Source organism: Pteropus alecto, unplaced genomic scaffold (genome assembly GCF_000325575.1).
Source record: "Pteropus alecto unplaced genomic scaffold, ASM32557v1 scaffold112, whole genome shotgun sequence".
Classification (NCBI taxonomy): Eukaryota; Metazoa; Chordata; class Mammalia; order Chiroptera; family Pteropodidae; genus Pteropus; species Pteropus alecto.
In genome coordinates, this window is record NW_006433133.1 from 589,854 (window position 1) to 609,970 (window position 20,117).

The 20,117-nt window shown below is 40.7% G+C and overlaps 1 protein-coding gene across 2 annotated transcripts in view; it reads right to left on the reverse strand.

The window, feature by feature from the left end:
- AMOT (angiomotin) overlaps positions 1-20,117 on the reverse strand; it is a 69,009-nt gene that overhangs the window by 43,642 nt on the left and 5,250 nt on the right. Inside the window, exons 2-5 of one of the 2 annotated variants that reach the window (XM_015586462.2) lie at positions 17,271-17,348; positions 10,617-10,765; positions 7,720-8,653; positions 919-1,381 (exon numbers count right to left, since the gene is read on the reverse strand). In XM_015586462.2, the coding sequence (XP_015441948.1) occupies positions 919-1,381; positions 7,720-8,591 (1,335 nt within the window). In that variant the 5' untranslated portion in view covers positions 8,592-8,653; positions 10,617-10,765; positions 17,271-17,348. The remainder of the gene's footprint in view (positions 1-918; positions 1,382-7,719; positions 8,654-10,616; positions 10,766-17,270; positions 17,349-20,117) is intronic. The other variant, XM_015586463.2, reaches the window with a different exon arrangement.

A 20,117-nucleotide genomic window follows, 5' to 3' on the forward strand; every position in this document is an offset into this window, starting at 1 on the left:
CTACCCTTTGTAGATACTGTACCCTCCAAAAGAGCAAGTTGTACGTCCATTAACAGAACTTTTCAGGAAAAGAAGTCACAGAAGGGTATATCCACTACTTTGATCTGTGTGATGGTGAAGGCAGAGAAAAGGAGGAGTGGTGGTGAGTTTCCAGACTAATTCTGTCTACTTACTCCTCTCATGAACCTCAGACCTTCTTATTTGTTCTAGCATCAGCTGGTATCTACCTTATTCTCCTCACTTTCCTTTTCCTCTTCTACCTGACATGTGTCTCTCATCCACTGCAGCACTAGGTTGGCCTTCACTTCCCCCAACACTCATTCCGTGTCCCCTAACACACCAGAGAAAGAGAGTAGATGTTGAATTTCAGCTGCAAGGAAGGACCAAAGCAAAAAGGAGGAAAGGGAAGGGGCGTTGAAAAAGAGTTTTCATGGGAACTCCCACTCGGGAAAGTGCTATAATCCCTTTTCAGAATAAGGCAGGGGCAGGATCTAACTTCAGTGGTGAGATTTTCTAGGAACTATAGTTTTATATTTAGGATTCAAATTCAATATTTGGGAAAATATAATCAAGACAAAAGGCCTTTATGCTGGCAGGTCCTTCGCCTACACAGACATCACCAGTGTTCTTGACCTTATGAAGAAGTTCCTCTGCCTTTTGGAATTCTAAAACAATCAATTAAGTTTTCTTTTGTGCTATGGTGTCTGGGAAAACTGTATAAATATGTTTTTTTCCCCCTCACATAAATGTAAAATGTTACTTCTCCTAGAAAGACGGGTAGAAAAATTTTCCAAAGTTTGATCCATATCTAACCTTCAGATATAAGAATCCTGAAGACGTGCCCATAAGTCATGCAGGCACCACAAGTGGAGACTTTTACATCAGTATTAAACAAGTAAGGTTTAAAAGGGACCTCACCTTCTGCAGTCTCGCCACCTTCTCATAACATCCTTCTAACTCCTGCTGCAAGTTCCGGTTCTCATCTGAGAGGATCTCAACCATCTGCTGGGCTCTGGAAACAATGGCAAAAGTGTCTGCTGGCATTGGCTGATAAGAAGAAGATGACTGCTGAGCTTTAGGCATAGCTGAATAGCCTTCTGGCTGCTGCTGCTGCTGCTGCTGCTGCTGACTCAGACCCGGCTGAGTGAGACGGTAATGATCACCCTGGTGAGCCTGATTAGGAAGGAAATATTGCTGCGGCCTAGGTAGGTGAGCTGGCTGGTCTCCTTGGTTTGGGGCCAATGGGTGCTGGGCAGGAGATAATCTAGTGGATGGTGGAGACTGCAGCAAGGGCAAGGAACCCCCAGACGTGAGGGAAGAAGTAGGACTGTGAGGCTGAGAGTTCCTGGACGACAATGGCAATAAGATGTCCTGTGTTGGCCTGTAAAACATGGAGGGCATGCTAAGGTTAAGCTCTCTCTCTGAAGGCACTGGGGGAGAACACAAGAAAGTGAAATGAGGCTTCCACTGCCCACAAGACACCTGCAACATGAGGAGCAGGCAGTGTTAGACTACGAGATCTCTACAAAGACCTCTACAGTCTTTTCCAGGCCTGACCTTCTGTGACTTCCAGACAAATGTGTGATCCCATGGAGGACTGAACAAGATGATCTCAAAGGTCGCTTCATGAAAATCAAAGTGATGTATTCCTGTACACTCAGTGCTCAAGTCGAAGCATTTTAAATAAGTCTTTTATAAAGTAATTTTCACCTCATTATTTTAAGCTAAACCCTTTCTGACACTCTATACATTGTCTGGCACATATAAAGAGTCAAATTTAGAAAATATATTCTGCTTGCCCAGACGGAAACAGCAAACAGTAGTCAAAACCACCCCTCATTTTGCTATCTGCACCTCTCTTTGGTAATATATATATTTACAAAAAATTACTTGAGAATATGTAGGATACGTCTCTTATTACATTAGAGATACCAAATAATTATTATTTATATTAACAATTGACTGATGCCTATTAGCATTAATAATACCATGGTTTAGAGAGGATTATAGGCAACACTATCATACTATTTTTGATTTAATGAATCACAAAATGTAAGAACAGGAAAGGCCTTAAAAAACACTTTAGACCAATTCTGTCATTCGAGAGAGGGGGAAACTGAGGTCCAGAGAGGAAGCGATCTGCCAAATATTAAAGAGTGAGTTAGTGGTAGTGCCAGGGTAGAACCCTTGTTTCCCAATTCCCATTTTCAGGCTCTATCCACTACCATAATACATTAATTTCCATGCATTGATGTTCAGATTCCCAGCCTAACACTTATAGAAAGTTCCAGTAAAAAAACTTTGGTTCTCCCAGTTTTATACCTAATACCAGAGTATTAGTCATTAAGAGAAACAATCAGAGTATGTGAATGGATCCTCCCACCATTACCACTACCGGAAACAATATCTGTCAATAAATAATAAAGACAAAAAGCTTGTTCACTCTCCAGCCCATTCCCAACTAACCTCATATACCTCCACATCCTATGGATGCTTATCCTACAGTTGATATTTCTCAATCCAAGGAGGACATATGGCTAAGAGAATGGGAATTGAATCCCAATAGAGTTTGGAGACCTTTTCTACTGCTTATTAGCTGTGTAACCTTGCTCAAGTTACCTCATTTGCATGAGCCAGTATTGTTCGTGAGGTTGCGAATTAATGACAAAAATACTGGGTTCTTCTCATTTTTGAGATCAATAGGAATTGCAAAGAGTCTCTTATCTAGCTCCCAGTGAGATAGGTTGACCCTGTTAGTGATTTTACTTATGGGATATCCATTAAATCTTTACAATAAATTGCATAAAATTCATGGTAGAACTGGGATAAATCACCAGGAGCAATTAACTTTTAACTGGCATTTCGTATGCTAAAGCGCATCCCTCTTATACACACTCCAATTATCATTATTGTTCATTTATCTATCCCTTCAATAGATCCTCACTATCAGGGCTTTTTACAACTACAAAATCATTCCAAATACTTGCTCATGGATACCCAATTACCCAGATGTTCACCAAAGCCATCAAACGTACTCAAACCCTAGGTTCTGTTTCTCAGCCCCATTGATGCCTCCGGTGTACTCACATTCTTCCAATTTCATACATATGTCACTATAAATAATTGCTGAATATCAAACAGAGCACATGAACTATTTGTGGGTAGAAGAATTTACATGGTTCTCATGATTACAACTGGAAAGTTGCTACCGTACATAACCTTGCTAAGAACTCAAAGCATTCATCCAGTCAAAAGCCCGGGAGCTGTTTAGAAACTTATTTGTGGAACAGTATTTCTCTATTTTCCATACTGTGGATCTTCACTTTCCTCAGAGGTAAATGAACTATGTGCTCTCCTTCCTCTTTGAGTAAAAGCTATTATAATTTATATATAATACATATCCCCAGAGTTAAATATAATGTCCTGGGATTTGTTGGAGATTTTGAACATCCTGGGCAGAAAAGAGGGGCTTACATTTCACGTTCTCCAACCTAGCTCTCAAAATTTAAGGGAAAAACAATCATATTAACTTTCATCCTCATTGTCAAGATTTGGAAGCCCAAGGCCTAGAAGGTGTTCTCTTTTAAAGATTGAACGCCCAGTTCTGAACTGGGCTTCCTCTCCCCACCTCCCTTGGGCCCCATCAGAAGCCCAGCCTCTCTCTCGAAAAGACCAGACACTGACCTGGAGGCTTAAAGGCCCCTCCATGCCCTAGACAGCACATGGCCTTCTGGGGGCCTCAGGAAGAAAGAGACCACAAGGTCTCTGGAAGGAGGTCTCCGAAGTCAGATAAGCGCAGGACTGCAGTTACCTTGGCCATGACTCTGGGCTCTGCCTAGAGATAAGTGTAGACAGGGCAGCTGCCTCTCAGGTCCCCCAAACTGGAAAATGAAGTAGATTTCAGTGTACAATGATGTTGGGAAAACCAAGGTAGTCCATCCCTAGCGGGTATGAAAACATTAAGCAAGGCCTGGGTAGTTGCAAAGAGAAAGAAAGCCCTCCAGGCAATGAACTCCATCTGGGCTCCAGCATTTGCCCACCACACACACACACACACACACACACACAAAGCAGAGTAGTATTAACACTCTTATGAAGTTCCCCCTGAGAGGAGGGGACTGAGGAATGACAGGCATAAGGGAATGTTGGGGGGATGTCAGAGGAAGCAAAAATATACTCAAGATTAAATAATAAGAGTAATAGTAAAAATAAAGGTGGCAGCTGGGTGACTAGCACACTCCCCAGGTCCTCCCACAGCACAGCAGCTTGAATTGCTCCCCACAAACACATTAACCAGGAACAAGACTGCTGAAAGACAACAGAATCACACGATCCCATGAAAGCCTTGACCTGCCTCCTTGCCCCTTCCCTCCCTTCCTGTCCCTTTTTAATACAACCTGGGTCCCTGGTGCTCTGTGGAAAAGAGGATATGGCATACATGCAGGACAGAATCCAAAGACCAAAATCAGCATTAGCCACCCAAAGCCAGGGGAAGTCGCTCCCAGAGACAGTTTTCAAAGACACAAAGAGAAAGCAAAAGCTGACCCATCGAGCTGACAAAGCATCTTCCATCCTGCCACCTCACCATCTGGAAGCCCTCACCCTTCCTAGCCACACACCCACTCACACTCCACAGATATACGACACGCTCCTGGCCCACATCTGTGCAAGCCCACACACTCACACTCTCATCAGAGCAGGTGCCACCAACAGCCTGGAACCCAATTTATTCTCCCCAGAGAAATGGCGCCTTTCCCAGGCTCAGTGATGGTGAATATGTGAACCTTGGAGAAAGCTGCAAATTCCTGATTGTTTCTCTTGCACAGCCAGCTCTGCTCTGAACTAAAGTGAGGTCACCCTTAGATTCCACTAAACAAGGATTTCAAGAAACCTCAGATCTGAGAATGATTTCAACAATTGAAAAAGGTGGCTGCTTTACAAACAGAAAGGATTTAATTTTTAAAAGCAGTTGATAAATGTATAAACCCCAGATGCAGAAATGGCTCAGCACTTAAAGACAAAGATTCAGAAAATGTTGTGTTCTTCACATGGTTTGGCCTTATTTCCCATCTGGAGTTTAGGGCATTCAGGATATTTATTTTTTTAAGTGGGGAGGAGGGCATAGGAAAGATGAAGTAATAAAAAGATTGTTTATAACATTTTGTTCATTTTCACAGTAAATGTCTAGCATTTTACTGCACCTCTAAAGGCAAACAAAGGTTTTTCTAAGAGTAATTTGTTCAAAGAATTTGCCTTGCATCCAATCTGTAATTTGTAGATTGAGGACTAAGAATTTCTTCTTCTAGTTCTTTGGTGCCAGCAGCAGTTACTTGGAAAGGTACTCGCAAATTCTCTAGCTAGTTGGTTAAACAATATAAGGAGGACAAATGTGTCACCACCTAAAAGCATAAACTTCTGGAAAGCCGTTCAACTACCTCCCCTTGCCAGTAATTTGTCAATAGGTGTCACACTCCCTCGCTCCATGCCCTACAAACACTTTATTGCCAGAATTTGTCCGATGCAGACCCAAACTTCATACAGAGCATCTTCTGACTAGAACCATTTTAAGTATGATTATTCATTGAGCATAGTCCATGTCAGAAAAACCTGTTCCTCTCCCATAGAGAAAAAGAAAAGCTGTTAAACTGTTAGAGCAAAGCTGCATATTATAATACTGCTCAGAAAGGGTAATCAGTGTGGCTCTACTGTTTTGGGGGATAGGAAGATAGATTCACAGATAATGTAGGAGGGAGGAGAAAATACAAATATCTTCTTGTAAAATATATGCAGCTAAATTTCTCTGGTGGTTTAATCAGTATGAGAAGAAAAGAAATCCCTCTTTGGGTTCCTTATTATTTACTTAGGCAGATCAAAGAGCTTTTCCATCTAGCTTCAAATACTGTGGGAGTCATTTCAGATCACAAACAATACTGGTGAATGAATTCTGAAAATAGCTTTTCTGGAAAGGCAGGCCATGTGCTGAGTGGGGCTTTAGATTCTGCTCCACGCTGCAGCCAACACACTCTCCTCCCACAAGGCAACAGACGTCAGCTCATCCACATAAGGGAGAGAGTCTCACAGACTCTTCCAGGCTGATTGGAAGAGCAAAACAAAAACCCCCAGCTTCATTGACATTTTGCTGTCTTAGATGGGTTTCTACCAAGCTAAGCAGTCCATCACACCAACCCCTCCCTTGTTCTTTCGTTTCACTGGGCAGATGGGAATCGGGTTCTTGTTCTCATTTAAACCGGAAGGGCCCTGTCCATTACCCCATTTCCTGTTTCAAGCCACTTATCAGAACTCAGGCTCCTGCCCTTTGAAAGCTGTACAGAGGAGGCTGAAAAAAGGTTAGAGATCCAACTGGGTTAAGGAAAAAAAATTCTAAACTGGCCAAGTTAGGGGTGGAGCTCAAAGTGAATTACTTCTAGCTAAAAATGGACCTGAAAGAGGAAAAGAATGAAATACCAGGAAATGCCAGGTGCATTCTCTTACCTTATGTTTACTCCACCCCCTGACTGCCTTGTCTCTTGAGTCACCACATGAACCTCAAGCCGAGAGGCTCTTCCCCAAAAGAGTAAGAAGTGGACAGAAGGCAAAGTGTTAGATATCAAAGCGATCACAGGCCTAGTGGTGGGGGAGGGCTTTGGAAAAGGCAAATCTAGGTTCAAGGACTTCAAACATTGTGGCTTCAAACATTCATGGCCACCCATAATTACTCGTGGTAACAGGACAAGAAGAATACTATATAACTTCCATCAATGTTCCCATGTCTGAAACCTTCCCTTTGCCCTATTTGCTGAAATACTACTGATCAGAGACATGGCTCTAATAATAACACTAGGAATGATGAACAGAATCATGGAATCATAGGGTCTGGTTGATACAATGGGCCCTTGGACAATTCAGAAGTGTATTTAGGAAGAACTGAATATATGAAATAGTCCTCATGAACTAATGGCAAGTGGTACAGAAGTCATGAGTTTATTTTTCTTTCTGTATTTTAGCATCTGACCAAAACTTCTATATAATATGATGTGAAATTAACTTAGATGTTTAAAAACATGACAGACAACTAACGAAGTCTCTAAAGAAGAAAGATGAAGCAATCCAGACTTCATAAACTACAAGGAAGTACATGACAAGTTACATTCTGAACTTGCACATATATAGTTCCCCCCACAGTAATATCTGGGTATTTGTTTAGTGTCTGAAAGAAGCAGTAATTCTCCAGAAAGATGTGTTCACAAAAATATGTGATGAGTTTTGTGGAAGGGAATAAGTAGAAGTGGATATTCCAGACTAACTAAGTAGATAAGTAAATAAGTAGAAGGATATTCCAGACTAACTAAAGTCCAAGACAATTTGCTTCTGCTCCTCAAGGAAGGGCTTAATAACTCACAAGATGAGGAACACTGACCCTTCCTTCAATATCCAAGGAGACAGGACAGTGAATAGCTACTGAAATTAAGTCTTCTGCTCCTGTTCATTCACTAGGCAGCTGAGGCCAGTTCAACCTATAAAGTTAAGGGAATGTTAATGCAGTGCTAATTATGGCTAGAAATTCAGATTGGCAGGAAATTTACCAAGTCAGAGGCCAGCCATGCATTGCAGAGTCTATTATACCAAACACCTGCCCATTCCTTTCATTAAGATTCCCAACACACAGCAAAAGCTGGTTAGGGAGGAGGTCAGGAAATTACAGAAAGGGAACTCTCTTACCTGGCTGCTCCATACTCAGGGGGATGCTGATACCTCATCAGTTGCCCCTCTGGTCTCCCTGGCTGGTTCAGACGATGCTCACTATAGAAGTGCCCTGTCTCTTGGGCCTTGCACACTAGAGACTGCGGTGGCATGCCCTTGAAGGGATACTCTGGTGGGGGGCCTCGATGTTCCATGCCCTTCAGGCTATGCTGGCTGGGAGGTGGCCCTTGGGCCTTGTAGAACTCATTGGAACTTGTGGAATTCTTGTAGAGGTCATTAGGTTGTGGTGGGGAGAGGGGAGCACTGGTAACAGGTGGATGGGCCTTAATTCCACTGGTGGCCAGTGACATCTGCATTAGTCGTTCACTCAAAGAGCGGACATGCCCTTGCTTAAGGTCTCTGAGTCCTTCATCCTGGTGCATCTTCCCAGGATTGAGCCGCTGAACTGATGGGCGTCCCTCAGTCCTCATCTTCTGATTGGTGACTCCAGTGACATAGAATGCAGCTCCAACACTGGCATGCTGTTGGCCCCGAAAGTACTGTGATTGGACTTTGGCTTCTTCATAGGTCGGGAGTTCTTCATTATTCTGCATTCGAGGGGAAAGCTGCTTCTCCATGATGATGTTTTCTGACTGGATTTCCTGCCCCTGGGGTTCTTGTCGAGCAGCATGTGCCACAAGCTGTTGGTGGTGGTCCTGGGGACTCAACACATCATTCTGAGGACCTGGGTTCCCACTGCCACTGGGGAAAGGAGGGCCATTCCCTGTGGCTTGCTGGTGTATGGCAAGCAGGTTACGATTCTCATTAGGATTGCCATAGCGAAGCTGCTCTTGTAATAGACGCTGCAATACCGTGATTCCTCCACTTGGCTGTTCTTCAGAATTTCTCATCTCTATTGCTGGTGGTGCCTTGTGAAGAGAGAGAGAAATTGGGCACCTGGGCTGCCCTTGACCTAGGAAGGGGAAACAGGAAGCTTAACACCCAGTTGATGGATAAATCATTCCTCTAAAGGGGATGAAAATGGGTATTTGGGGGTGAGGATTCCATTGCAGTGACAAAGCAGATAACTGAATCTAGAATTAACAGGTTAATTGTTGGCAACTCCTGGCTCTAGCATTGATATGATGAGGGACTCGGAGGCATAAGAGCTCTCTATTTCCTCTTTCATTTTTAGCATATGTTAAATATTCAATCTTGACTAACTCTTAAGAGAGCTGAGCAAACTTGGAGCAGTCAAGTAGGGTGATCAGAGAAGGCAATTTTCCTAGGTCCTTTCAAGGTTCATCTCTCTGTATTCTATTTAAATTAAAAATCCAACTCTTATGGCTGTGGGAGAGGGGGGCAGGATGGTGGGGAGAAGCTACCCCATAGACAGGATCTGTAAAGTGGTTCAGCATGTGAAGAGAGCTACAAAATGCCAAATAATAAGTAAAATAAAAAGTGAAGAGAGCTTGGCTTCCACCAGATAGATATGATCCCTGCTTGATGTATATAATTTTCTCTGATCTCATAAAATTCTGAAATATATCTTTTTTAAAAAAGAAATCCTTTTTGTATTGTCCATTTTGAATGCTCCTTGGCTTAATAAGAGAAGGCCTTGGAATAACTGCTATTGACAGTTTCTCTTTCAGCCATCCAGGAATTGTCTTTGAGATGCTGTTGTTATTGTTGTTGTTGTTGTTGTTATTATTGTTGTTGTTGTGTAGGAGGAGCTTAAAGGGGAAACCCTCTTTCATTTGAAGTATGCCTCTGAGAGCATTTAGAAATTGAAAAATTAAAAGGTCATCCTTCTGGAAAGTGTATAATTACAACATACCACCACCACCACCAATTCTTCTTAAGGAAGTAATATGGATTGAGTGAAACAGATACCAGTAGTAACACAACTCAAGATTCAAATTATAAGCATGCCATGGGTTTATAGGGTAACCTAAGGAATTGATTCCTCTTTTTCCTCTTTTCTTCTCTTCTGTTCTCCAACCTGAAAATAGTAGTAGATGACCTCTCCTCTCCTCTCCTCTCCTCTTCTCTCTCTCTCTCTCTCTCTCTACCCGGCAGCCCTGGAGAAGGCCTCCTCACATCCTGGCATCTGGCAGCAGAGCTAAGTACTGCAATTCAATATTAATGTTCAATAATGAAACTTTCACTCTAAGGATCATAAGTAGTGTTAAAGAATGGACATGATGTCACACCAAGTCACAATAAAGGTCAACCTAACCAGTCTCAGGTTCCTAGATGAGAACTCTTGAATCCTGGTGACCAGGCCCTGATTTCTACATTAAATAGCCTCCAATCTCTCTGGCAACATGAGCTCCTTTCCTTTAGTCTTAAATGGAGTGATCCAGAAGATGTGTATGGTAGATGGAAAAAAATCATCTTCTCTCTTCATACTTCTTGCATGATTACTGCTACCTGGTTTTCTTATTGTATACAGCAGTTTGATCCCACAGTTAAAACCTTCCAAAACACCTTTTTAAATCCCATTTATCATATTCTTTGGGGAAGTGAATACCAAGAGGCTGAGCAACCTGCCCTCTACTCTTCTTTTCCTTCTTCCCGGTGACCCTCATGGACACTTGTCTTTAAACTGTCAGATTGGTATTTTCCGATAAACTAACATATAAAGCTCTTTTGGTGCCCGAAACTGGAAATATGACTACCAAACTACTTTTCCTTCCTCAAAAAAATGGAAATGGGAGCAGGTATGGTTACAATAAAATCACTTATAAACCCACCCTGCAAGGCAGGGAAATCCAGACATTGAGCTGCCCCAGACACTGAAGAATATACCACCCCCTCCCATCCCACACCCACCCCACCCTGCACGCACAGGCTCACACGTACACACAAGCACACACACACACACACACACACACACACACACACACACACACACACACACCAATGGTCCATACCTATTTCTGCTTTCTTTCAGGCTTAAAGCCTTGATCAGGATAGGGAATTCTTGCTTATGAGCAGCTCCAGAAACCGCAACGACAGATTCCCTCTCCCCTAACACTCAGGTTCAGGGTAAGCGCCGCCAAGAGTCCAACCACTGGTCACTCTGAAATGTTCAGGAGGGGGAGGGAGGGAGAAATAAAAATGTTGTTTCTATTTTGCCACCAATGGCCAACAGTTAACCAAACCAGTCCTTCCAAGAGAATGATTTGTCCTCCCATGTGCTTGCCTTTTATATGAGTGGCAGTGTCCATTTACACCAGGAGAAAAAGAAACCTTGCTATCCAGCAGTGTGTTCAGGAGGTTGGCCAGTCTCCAGGGAGTGGCAATGTTTAGGTCTGAGACTGGAAAAGATTGCTGTTCTAGACTTACACCTCCAAAAAGTTGCTGTTTCCATTGTGAGTTGGAATTGTGGTGATGACAAAAGCCATAACCACTGTCATCTTTAGGGTGCAATCTTTAAAATGCTATCAGTAGAAGGGCAGGTGAGTAAGGCTCACTGCCCTACATCCTAGAAAGAAAGGCAGTCATCAGAAGGTAGGTTTTTGGTCAAGGACAGAATGCTCAGTGAAACTCCCAATTTAACTGCCACAGCCTCAGATGGGCAGAAGAAAACTCAAACTCCTTTTTAACCGAGTTACTAAGTACTTATTGCATGTTGGCTATTTCAGACATTGCCAGCCTCGTGCTAAACAAAATGAGGAATACAAAACACACACAACATGTAATTCTTGTCCTCATAGAATTAACAATCTGATCAACGGTCCATCCATTCTTACTGGAGTAGCAAAGGCAATTGCCCTTCTCAATGCTTAGCAGCAACTCTCCGTCTTCAAGGAGAAGATGCCTCTGCTTGCATTCTCAGCACTTCTACTTCTCCAGTATCTCCACAAAAGGAAAAAAAAAAAAAAACTAGACTCACACTATAGAAACTAGCTGCAAACACCCACCACATATGGATTTGAGTGGGGCAAACCTCATTTCTAATTACTGCTTTGACCTTCTGAAAAGGCCTGTAGTTCCAACCAAAATGGTTACCAAACTGAGGAATTTGTGTTTAGGTGAGATGCACGTGATCCACATTCCTATCTTTCATCTTAGCTTAGCCATGACTCACTCATATCACTTAAAGAAAAAGGCTTTAATCTGCAGCACCAGAGACACCATTTGAGAGGCAATGCAATGCAAAGGAAGTACACAAGCACCTCTTTATTTTGGGAGCATGTCCAAAACATCTAAGTTAAAAAAAAAAATCCACCCAAACCACACAGTGATTAATTTAACATCGTTTCCTTGCAATGTTGCCAAAAATAAAGTGAACAGATACAGAGTGAACAGACATGGAAATATGTCTTTCCATCTTGTTTCAGCCCAACATGTAATCACAATAAAAAACAAAATCATCTTAAATCTGCAAGGTAATTACTTTGGAGTGCCTCCCCTAATTTCAAAGAGAGGACCAACTTCTAACAGGAATCAAAGATGGATTATTAAGAGTTATGGTAAATAACCACCATGCTTCTATTATCTAATTCTGAACTAAACAGTTTTCTTTTTCTTTTCAACTGAAACACATAGAAAACAGTCCAAGGCTTTTAAACTTGAAACCCTTTAGAGAAACCATCATACAATTATTTGCCAGTACTATTGAGATTCTTCATGTGGACCTCGACTGGCTTGTTCCTGACACCCAGCTCCTCAAAAACAACAACAACAACAACAACAACAAAAACAAACAAACAAACAAAAAAAACCACTTTACTGTCCAAAGTCTTGCTCTCTTCCATTAATTTTGTCCTCTCTCTTCCATATCCTTTTCAAAACCCAAATCATTTTATGTCAACGGGACACACACAGATTGTTTCTCCCCACCTCCCCACTCCCTAGCCTTTCTTGTTTCTGTTTAAAAGAAGAAATCAGTCTAAGAAAAAAGCTTTGCTGACTTCTCTCTAGTTTCCTGATTGTTTTCTTAGAACTTATGTTCATCTACATGTTGAGTCACATAAAAAGAAAAACACTACTCCATTTACTTATTAGAGAAAAGAAAGGAAAATATCCCTTGTCTCATGCACAAGAACTAAAATAGTATGAACTCTGCAACCTTTAATCTGCCCACAGCTTTAATCACACCACTGTCAGAGGTCTGACATCATCCTCGATCAATGAAATAACCTCTTTTCTCCTGGACAAACAGACTGTCCCTGAGGATATTTGAAAGGGGAAGAAAGGATATTTGTGGTTCTTTCTTTAAAAATGCAATTTGGATCTATATATTCAACTCTTCTGTAATAACAACAGGGCAGCAAAGCCAAGCTAAATTCTTACTCCATTTGCAGTCATTGGCCTCTCTTCTAGTATACCTGGGAGGTTGAGCCAAAACACATTACTGAGAGCCCAGATACTTCTCAAGCCAAGGCCAGGAAAATCAAAATTACAAGGTAGCTGGAGCAGACCAAATTCCCACCCTTCAAATACATTTTGAAACATGCTTGTAAGATCTTCTTTCTATCCCTTCTATCTCCTCCTCCTATTCTGCCCCCACCCCTCACTACACCAACCAAGATGAAGAATCTAAGTCTAGGAAACCTGTTTCTCTGCTAAATCTTGGTCAACTTGTTTCATACAATTTTACTTCCAGCTAAATGGAAAAGAGCCAGTTCAGTTTTCTCTATCTCTACATGCATATATTTGTGCATAAAACACACACACAGATGCACGGACACACACACACACACACACACACACACACACACACACACACAAACACACTCACACACAAAGAGGAAGGCAAAAACGGCCCATTGAATTCTCTCGTGTCCTCTTAGGTTGGTCCATATTGTGGCCCGAAGCATCCTAGGGAACACCTTTCCCAACAGTTTTTCAACCCAGGATACTAATTTACTTTCTTTGGGAGGTAAGAAACATTAGTCCTTTTCCAGGTTATCCCTAAACTTTCCATGGGTAATGGGGCGGGCTATATCAACACCATGGTTATGAGCCTGAACCTAGAGTCACTCTGTCCAAGTTCAAATCCTAGATCTATGGCTTACTAACTGACCTCATGCATGTCTCTTGACCTCACCAAGTCTCAATTTCATCATCTGCAAAATAGGGATAACAGTTCTCATACCTCGTAGGGTTGTTATGAAGATGAAGGGAGGTAATCCATGTAAAATATAAGCACAGAGCCTGGAACATAGTAAAGACTCAATAAAAGTTAGCTATAATTATTTTAAAGTGGCCTTTTCTAGAAGGGTGCAGTAATTTTATTAAGTAGAGTTGTTTTTATAAAACCTTTATTTGCAACTCAGTGTTTCATGCAGGGGTCCTTAAATCAGCAAAGGTTAAAACTAGACTTGTGGAAGACTACCTAGTGGTCCAACCTCCTCTTTTTACGGATGAGATGCCAGACCTTAAAAGGGGTAAGAGCCTGGACCAGGATGCAGGTTTTATTACTCCTAGGGCCATAGTTCTTCCACTACAATATATTATCTCGCACATTAGCTCGTACATAGAAGATGCTTAATAAATATTTATTAAATTCAACTGACTCCAGTTTTAAGAGACTATAAACCCGGCTTAATGGTACCATCAATTTTTCAATTCCATTGGAAGTAAAATGATAATGGCCGGGGGAAAATCCAAAGAAGTGAGAGGGATGGGTTTAGTTAGAAGTATAACAGAAGACCCTTACAAAATCCTCTTTAGGTTAAGAGATGCAGGTAAGTCATAGAGTAACATGAACCTCTACTGATCAATCTTTCCAGGCCCCTGTTCTAGGTCTTGTCTTCATCGTAACAATGACATTTACTTAAGTCTAGCGCTAGTTTAAGAAAAAGCTTTGAGTTGGCCCCACCTATTTGCTCCTATCTCTACCTCTTTCTAGATCAGGTTGGAAAATTATTTTGAGAACCACATTTCTTGGTATTTCCAAAGCTTACTGAGGATGACTGTTAGTTATCTGTTTCTGAGATGGCAATTCAAAGGTGTGATCAATTTGGTCCTAGTTTTACTTTTCTGTACTCTAAAGCAATTAAGTTCAACATGTTAATATGCAAAAGTGATCAAATCTAAAATGTACATGAGCAGTGAAATAATGGGTAACAAAGAGACTCCTACTGCCACCACTCTTCCAACTCCCTCCACATATACCCATTCCAAGGAAGGAATAAATAGATCACTCCATCACATCCCATTTCTTCTTGCCTCAGAAAAAAGTATAGGCAGTCCATGAAATCAAATTGAGCATAACCGAAAAAAGTTTAAGAATATACCTAGAAGCTGCTGCTTTACCTATATCTTATCTTCAGTGGCAGACTACCCACTTTTATTTTTTTATTTTTACTTTCTTACAAGTAATATAAGCACAACATGCAAATATTTATAACAAAGGGAAACTTCATTCATAATCCCAGCACCTCAACCCAAACACTGTTAGTATTATAGACTATTTCCTTTAGTTTTTTTTCTTTGTGTATTTGTGTTCTTACAAAGCAATGAAATATGAATGCACATATAATTTTGGATCCTACATTTCACTTTATCATAAGCACTTTACCCATTTTATCATATGTACTTCATAACAAACATTGCAATGGCTGTGTAAATAAATGAGTGTATCAAGATTCAATTATCAATTCTCCAATTATTAAGACATTTAAATTGCTTTAAATTTTATTCTAGTCTAAATAATGTCATAAAAACATATTTTTGATTTAGCCATTTTTTCAGTATTTTGGATAGTTTCCTAATGATATAAACACAGAAGTGAAATGAATGGGTCAAGGAGCATGAATGTTTTTAGACAACCCACTAAAAAAATAAAACTAGCAAAACATCAACGCCCCATGAAATCTCTCCTTCATTTAATGAAAAGTTCTTTTGCTCCCAATTTTCCACCAGGGCAGAGAAAGACTCCTAGGAGGGAAAGAAGCCAAGAGAAGTACTGTAGTATCCCAGTGGCTTGCAAAATGGCAGAGTGGAATGTAGGCTCCCTCTGTGAATCCGGCTTGTATGCACTTGCCCCAAATTGCCACTGGGCCAAGAAGCTAATTAGTAAAAGCATCAGGTGGGTGAGAACAGGTTCATGGCCTGTAATGGCTTATATCATGTTTCATTTTTGCCCTTGGAAAGATCTGACAGTCAGCTTAAAGACATTCAGTTCTTGTGACTTGATCTACTACATTCTCAGAATTAAATTTGTTAGCCTTCAGATTCCAATCTTCAATATATTTTAAAGGGTATTTTGCTGTATAGAACTAAGCATACATGACCAATGAGCCTGTGCGTGTACCTCTATTTTTCAGCCACAATTAAGGTGGCATATTTAAGGTCAGCCCTCTTTAATATTATATGGCTAAATGGCACCTGTCTTAAATGGTCAATGTGTTATGGACAGAGGTTTATTTGCAGACCCAACCATAAAAGTCATCCAGTCCTAAGGCAAGAGAGGCCAACAGGCCAGAGATGCCTCTGGCTTAGCAAGAGCAGACAGAACAGGCATTTCTTTCTGGGTTGCTTAGAACTCTCAGAAGAGAGCAGTGCTTTCCACCATCTCTTTGAAGGTTTTTTCCTAATTGTCCATCTTCCCTCTGACCCCAACTCTGTTCAATATGCAAAATTATTTTTTTCTCCTCAGTGTTTCTGCTGAACTTTGTACACATCTCTATTAGATCTCTTATCACAATGTATTTTCCACAAACATTTATTAAGCACTAAACTATAGCCAGGCACTGTACAGGTCATAGAGTGGATAAGAGAGAGAGAGAGAGAGAGAGAGAGAGAGAGAGAGAGAGATAAAACAGAGTCCAGTCCTCAAGGAGTTCCCAGTTGAGCAGAGGGGGCACAATATAATAGGAAACCAGAGGTATGATCAGATATCTCTGGCAACACAGAGGACCCTGCAAAAACCTTTGGGACACCTGAGCAAAGCTTCCAGAAGAAAAGACCTATGAATTAAGTAGGAGACATAGAACCTGATCAACAACTTGATGCTGGGGAAGTTGGAAAGGGAAGAGTCAAAGATAGGTTGAGATATATCTTTGGAAATCATTAGAATATGGATAATAGCTAAGGTCAACCAGTGGGCTGGATCATATATAGTAGGAGCAGAATGGAACCAAGTGTGAAACTAAGAATAGGTCCCTGAAAACACTGAGCAAGGGTCAGATACTTTGCAAATGTGGAAGTGAGAGAGAAATTCATTTATTTACCCCATGACTCTCCACCCTTTCCCATATACCTTCAATCTAGACCTTGGAGTACACTGCTCCAGGAACAGAAGTCCCTAGTTACAATGCAGAAAGAAAATAAGAAGTTAATTCTTGTCTTGTAAGCTTCTAAGTACTCAGGCAGAAATCACTGCAATAGGTTGAACCAGAAATTGAAGTTGCTAGACTGCAATATCTTAAGAGGGCATGGGCTATGTGCAAGCTTTTTCTCTGTACCATTTCCAACAGCTAAAACATTAATTGGTACATAAAATATGCTTAATAATTGCATATATATAATAACTGCACATAAATCACAACTTCCAAAAGACTTTGCTAGAGGCCACAGAAAGAGAAGAAAAGGAATGTAAGACAGAATAGCAGGAACGATAATACTATTACCTTCAGTTTCTCAGCCTTTCTTCTAAGGAGACAAAAGCTCTTTCACTTCTGTTATCTTATTTGTCCTTCTCAGCAGCTCTGCGAGGAAATAAAAGCTGATGTGATTAATTCCATTTTACAACAGCAGAAGTTTAAGTCCAGAACAGATAGCTAATGATAACTAATTTGACCAAGGTTTCACTGTGGCTCACTGGTGGGGCCAGGATAAGAACCTGGGTCTTGTGACTTCTTGTCCTGTGCTGGTTTACTAGACAAAAACCTCTACAGAACTGACTCTCCAGTTTGCAAGAGGGCAGTCTACAAGAGAAATTCGTTAGGAAAGCAGATTCCCTCAGGACTCCAAAAGTACCTTGAGCAAGCCAGTGCACTGTACCTATAAGAAAATACCTAAGGTTTCCCCTTACCAACACTGGAATAGCTAAGTATAATTTGCAGTGGTGCTCCACTAACATAATTTTTGTTGTTCTCCTTTTTTGAAGGGAGCTCTGGTTGCCTTCAGTCTAGTTTTTGTGTCTGAGTGGGGCTCAGGTGCTGTCTGTAGGTGTGGCATCCAGCAGGTGCATGGATAGGAGCCAGTGTTTCATATCTTCATACCAAAGGGCCTGAATCACTCCCCAAAGTCAGCCCCTCCTCCTCCCGCTGACTTGCAAGCCTCAAGAACCTGTCTTGACTGAGTTGTTGTTGCAAAACTAAATCTAGATCCTATCTTCCACAGAAGGACTAGGGTGAAATCAGTTAAACTACAATTCATATAACCCAGGCAACTTTCCCACTTTCTAAAACTAGTGCAGGCATATGCTGCAGGTATAGTGTCAGAGAATATATGTAAAGAATGACTGTCCTAGTCATTCTAAAGGAAATTGAGGACCATAACAGACCCATATTGCATAGTTAGCATTTATTATATTACAAATGGCCCTGAAACCTCAGGAGTAAGTATTCATTTCCCTAAAACAGACAGAGTACAGTAGAAAACGTGCTAGGAATCCTGCACTCCAGTTCCCATAATAAACATTTTTCTGCAGGCTGCCAAGGGAGAACTGTTTAGCCTAGTCACAAAAAGTACCAGGTCAGGAAAGTCATCACATTGCCCTAATGAATGCATGAGAGCCTAAGGCAAACAGAATGTTCTTGGGGGTAAAGGGGGTCATCAAAATTTTCTTAGCTCCTAAAATTGTTTGCTTTTAAAATTTTTCCTCTCCCAAACACACACATACACACACACACAATTGTAAAAGAAAAAAACAAATATTACCTTAATAAAATGACTTATTGTTATTCTTTGTTTTTCTTCAGTTCATACAGGGAACTCAAATTAATAAGCTTTCATTTACAGCCCATGATCTAGAAAGTAAAACTGGCTACTAAACTAAAATATGATCACTGTACATAAACAGAGTGGAACGAAAATCTGAAAAAACTTGAAAACTTATATGTAATAAGAGGAAATTAGATTTCTTCAAAATGGGCAATCTAAATAATTTCTCCAGCTGTGATTTTTATCTTAATTTGCTATCACATGGAAAAAAATGTCATTAATTCAATGCAAACCCATGCCCCTTGAAAACAACCCAAATGAGTAAGTGATGTACTAATTAGCTTCCTAATAGGGAAAGTTTTAATTGAACTATTCTATAACAACCTTTATCAAAGTTTCCAGGGCAACTTCATAAAAGGATGTCAAACCTGGCCCATATTTTTATCCCCTTAAAAATAATTCTGAATGCACAGAAACACAGAAAGCTTATTTCTCTTCAGTGTTGTTAACAGTCAGGCCACTACATTATCTGATGTCAGCAATCCCCTTCCCACAAATATTCCAAGTATGCACCACCGTCATTCTCCTTTCAATTATGTGGTTTCTCTGCTCCTTTACTGATTGAGTCCAGGCCTCTCAGATAATGAGAAGCATGTGCAAGGAAAATGTGCTCTTAAAAAAAAAAACACACATATATCAGTTGCATCTGCATTATGAAGGCAGGGAGAGATCATTTGTTCATATAAAAAGAATCAAAATGTAAAGTTTGCTATGGGTTATATAAAGGGGAAAGAAAAGATCAGCATCGATGCCTAAGGTTGGGAGGGGGCAGTTATTACAATCTTAAGCAACACCAATAAGAATTAGGGAGACCCCACCAAAAAAAAAAAAAAAAAACACAACCTTAACAGCTTGGCCATATTAGTATTTAATGTTATCTTAATGTTGCTTTGGGGGGTATTTAAGTCCTGACATACATATGGAAATGAGCCACGAATTGTACAGCAAGCATAAATATTCCATCATTAATAAAAACCAGCTGTGTACATAAAACACCCCAATAGCTGGGTTTCAGTTACTGGCTATCATCAGTATGTTTCACAAGCAAATATTACTCAAAACTTTCTCCCTTGAAATACACACACACACACACACACACACACACACACACACGGATAGACACACGTAGAAATTTGCTTTACTCTTTAATCTTCTGGAAGAGCTTTGAATAACTCACTAATCTCCATGGTACATTTCAACTAATGTCTCTTTCTGAAGCTATTTTTCATCACCCTGTCAGATGCTAGCGTCCTCTTAACTTCCATTTACCACATAGAATGAAAATGTTTATTTTTTTTTAAGAACCAAGAGAGTCAATAATACAAATTTTGCTACAATCAATTATAGTCGATAAAGCAATGAAACACCAAGGGCCATGTATGTTATAAGAGGGCAAAACTCATTAAAAGTCAACACCTGCTCAGGACGCTATAATAAGCCTGCTCTGCCATCATGCAAACATACACCTTTCATTCAATGACCTCAAATCATGTGCCCAATATGAAACATGCCTAAACACCTCTGTGAAG